General features: G+C 38.3%; 1 protein-coding gene across 2 annotated transcripts in view; it reads left to right on the top strand.

The window, feature by feature from the left end:
- The window catches only part of znf217 (zinc finger protein 217), a 7,250-nt gene extending 5,287 nt beyond the window's left edge, over window positions 1-1,963 (top strand). Inside the window, exons 4-5 of one of the 2 annotated variants that reach the window (XM_014000068.1) lie at window positions 639-766; window positions 875-1,963. In XM_014000068.1, coding sequence (XP_013855522.1) covers window positions 639-760 — 122 coding nt within the window. In that variant the 3' untranslated portion in view covers window positions 761-766; window positions 875-1,963. Of the gene's footprint in view, window positions 1-614; window positions 767-874 lie in introns of both variants that reach the window. The other variant, XM_014000067.1, reaches the window with a different exon arrangement.
- Window positions 1,964-3,665: the final 1,702 nt, after the last annotated feature.

Here is a 3,665-nt window from a genome sequence, read left to right as displayed (position 1 = left end):
ACTTTATGTTTACTAGATTATTAACTAATTATTTTTTAGTTAATGTTGCCTGAAGGAACAGTGATTAAAAATAACCTGTAAAACTCTGATGGTTAATGTGACATGGTTGAAAATTTGGGTACACATAACTTTTGTGTTGGTGCACCTAAAAAAAAAAAAGGTGAGGTGCACCGGTGCAACCAGTGCAAGAAGTTAGTCTAGAGCCCTGCAGTAAAAGGGGATAAATGTATATTTTGTCTTTTGTAACCTCTGTCTTCTCATTTCTGATGCTGACTCTTGAATATCCTCAGGTTAGAAATGCTGATTACAAACACAAGCGTGAGCTTTTAAAGATAAGTTTTCCCTGTAATGCTATGATCCACAGCTGTCACCTCCTCATCAAGAGGAAAAAGGATAAAAACTAACTACTCTATTGTACCTGCTGGTTAGTGGACACAACGACACACAACAGAGCTCATGTTTTATACCAGTAGATCACAGATGCTTTAACTTTTGTGACTTTTTCACGGACTAGTACTAGCAGCTAACGCTAAAAACAAAGCAGTAAGCAGGAAGTGGAAGGGAGGAGCGTGGCATATAGGCTGTTTACATGTGAGAATAGCAGCCGTTTGTAGATTTATTGTGGGACTTTTTGTCAGGGAGCAGACCTCGACTCTACCAACAGCTGCCTGGTTTGCCCACCCTACAGAGGAGAGACCCCTCAGGTGTCTTCTCAAATCATCGTTATGGGACCACCGACAAAAACTCTTCAGGTTCTTGAATCAAGGTAAAACATGGAAACCTTTTTGAAAGTGTTTTTTTTTTTGTCTTGCATTAGATCAATTTTTTTGGTTCAAACATGTTTTAAAGTTTTTATTTTTGTTTTTATTTAAAGGAAACGGTGCTGCTGCCTTAATTTGGACGACTTCATAAAAACTGTTGAAGTTTTGGATTGAGTAAGAGAGAGTGTCCTCAGATTCTGTTTTCTCCTCTAATTTAATGTTTATTTAACTGAGGATCATTTCAGGATTGTGTATTTCATCATTTATGTTCATTTAAGAATGTCTAATTTATTTATAAAACACCCTACACAGGTGTACACTGAAATAATCCTCTCCACTCAAAAGTGTTACTAAACCCAGGTGTTTGACCCACATTTCTGTTTAAATATCAAGTCTGAGAAAATATTCTCTTAAGATGTTGGAGATGAGTTGGTGTTGTGTAGAAAAGTTGCTGCTTTGTTGTTCTGTTAATGCCAGGCAGGACTTTTTATTCTTTTTGTCTCGTCCAAAGCACAGTGAGACGTTTGTGTTAAAGTGTGCACCGCCGGCTGATTGGTTTGCCAACAGRCCGCAGTGTTAAGTGCTCTACCTCATGTTGTAGTGAACCTGTCCGTCCACCAGAGGCAGACGTCTGAAGGTGTTTCAGGTGTGTAGACGGACACATGTTGGCGTGTCGCAGCGTTACACACAGGCTGTGCCACACAACTACTGATGGCTGCAGATTGGTTTGTTCAGCCTAGTTTTGACCACAGAGCAGAAGTTTACTTTGAAATGTTATCGTTAACTACGTGTGCCTCAGGCTCGTCGGCTGGAAGAGGAACCAGCTGGTTCTGCTGCACGTTCAGGAGCTTCCTTTTACCGCCCAGTCTTTATCAGTATTTTGTTGCAAGTGAAAGCGGTCACCATGAAGTGAGCTTTCACACGTCGTGGCTGTGCAGTCTGGGACGTGAAAAAGACTTGATGAATGACCTGTTCACTGTGAAGAAAACTGGTCTCAGGTCGACTCGTTCACACAAGTCAGCTGGCTCATTTAGTGTTTCTACCACTTGGATAGGCTGGAGACTAATTTTTTTCTTTTTTTTTTTCTTTTTGGTTATTTTTTTGTTTGTTTGTTTAGTATCAAATTTGTAAACCTAGTGTAAAAATGAAAGTATTGTTTTGAAGTTTGTGACATTTCAATAAAGTGTGAAGCGAACAATTCAGTTAGTTTTTGTCGTGTGTTGCTTTGCACACATTCAGTCACAAGCCTTAATGTGATTTCACTGAGTTACTGAGCCATATTTTGTCAGATCATTTTTAAAGTGACGACGTGTCAAATAATTAGGACCATGTTAGTCATGAAGCACAGTGTAGAGAAAAGACAAACCTTCACCAAGGCTAGGCTAATGGCTAACCAAACAAAYGCCCCTTGTTTTTGTTTTTCGGGTTTAGAAAAGGAAGTAAACCTTTTCTAAGTAAACTTTTGTATGTGTTTTATATATGTGTGTGTTTTATGATGCTGAGGTGTGTAAGTGTTTGGATCAGCATGTGCAGCCTCAGCACCAGCAGTGTTAACAGTCKACCCTCAGCTCTCACTTTAACACAAACTGTTCAGTCAGAACAGCTAAACAAACGATGCAAAGAGTAGAGAGTTATTAGCTGTCAGTTTGTCTTTTTGAAATTAATTAGATTAAAAGAAAAAAAACAAGCTCTTGTTTGRCTGTTAACCTGGCCCAGATTAAGATGAACTCTTTCTCCAAACACTGGGCTCTTCGTCTTCAGTCACACTTGATAAATTATTGAATTATTTGGTAAAACTTTTATTTTTTATAGTGCCCTGAGACAAAGTTTGTTGTGAYTTGGTGTCACATAATTAAACTGAATTGAAACCTGTTAAAAATGACCCAACTATCCTTTTTATAATATTTTGGGGAGTGGTGGAACAGAGGTTAGAGAAGGTGAGCCTGTGATCCGAAGACCGCTGGTTCAACTCCCTGGACTGACCAGCCCCACTTCCTAAAAAAACGGCAGCCCACTTCTGCACATGTGTGCTCAGTGTTCACATGTGTGTGCTCRGTRTTCACATGTGCAWTGGGTRAAAAGCAGAGAATTCTTAAATTTCCCCAACGAGATCAATAAACTATATCTACTGGGAAGCATAACTACTAGAAAGAAGATACAAACTTGTTAGCAGTTCTGTCGTTCCTCTTAATTATTTAAACTTGTTTATAATTTCTTTCCATCCATTTTCATTTAGTCTTTTTTTAAAATTAATCAGTGTGCACTGCGTGTGATTTGTTTCCCATCCAAGTCATCTCCACCTTTACGCTTCTCCTCCTGCATACTTTGTCCTAGAGCTGCCATTTTAATTTATATCTATAAAGCCCCTGTGCCAAATGATGGCTATGCCTTTTGGTGCTTGTACAACTTATAGTTTTTGAAATAATGTTTAATAATTTATAATGGGAGTCAATGGAGCCTTGAATTGGTCCAATACTGCCCCCTGCTGTACCTACTCAGTACTGCATCATAGTTTAATAATATTTAAACTCAGTATTTCAGTGTTTACAATACTAGTATAGTATGATTGTGTTTTGATATTTTACTATAATATTGTCCTAATATTGCTTTATTGTTTTAATACATTGCAGTTTAGTGTCAACAATTACATTGGAAATTTGGCCTCTTTCTGCACACATACAAACCAACTAATCCTCTCTGCCACAGCTCCAATGGTCTCATTGGTTAATGCCTAGAGCTTTCATGTGGGAGATCAGGGTTCAAAACCCAGTTTCAGCTACTTTAACAAAAAATCTCTTCAAACTTCATATTGTCACAAAATCACCTTAATTACAAACACCTGCTGACGTGACAGGCACAAGCTGGTATAGAAAACACATTTGAACTTGGTCAAAGTTCATTCTG

The sequence above is a fragment of the Austrofundulus limnaeus genome, unplaced genomic scaffold (genome assembly GCF_001266775.1).
Source record: "Austrofundulus limnaeus strain Quisiro unplaced genomic scaffold, Austrofundulus_limnaeus-1.0 Scaffold2673, whole genome shotgun sequence".
Classification (NCBI taxonomy): Eukaryota; Metazoa; Chordata; class Actinopteri; order Cyprinodontiformes; family Rivulidae; genus Austrofundulus; species Austrofundulus limnaeus.
The sequence above is the reverse complement of the archived record's forward strand: the minus strand, read 5'-3'. Positions and strand labels throughout refer to the sequence as shown.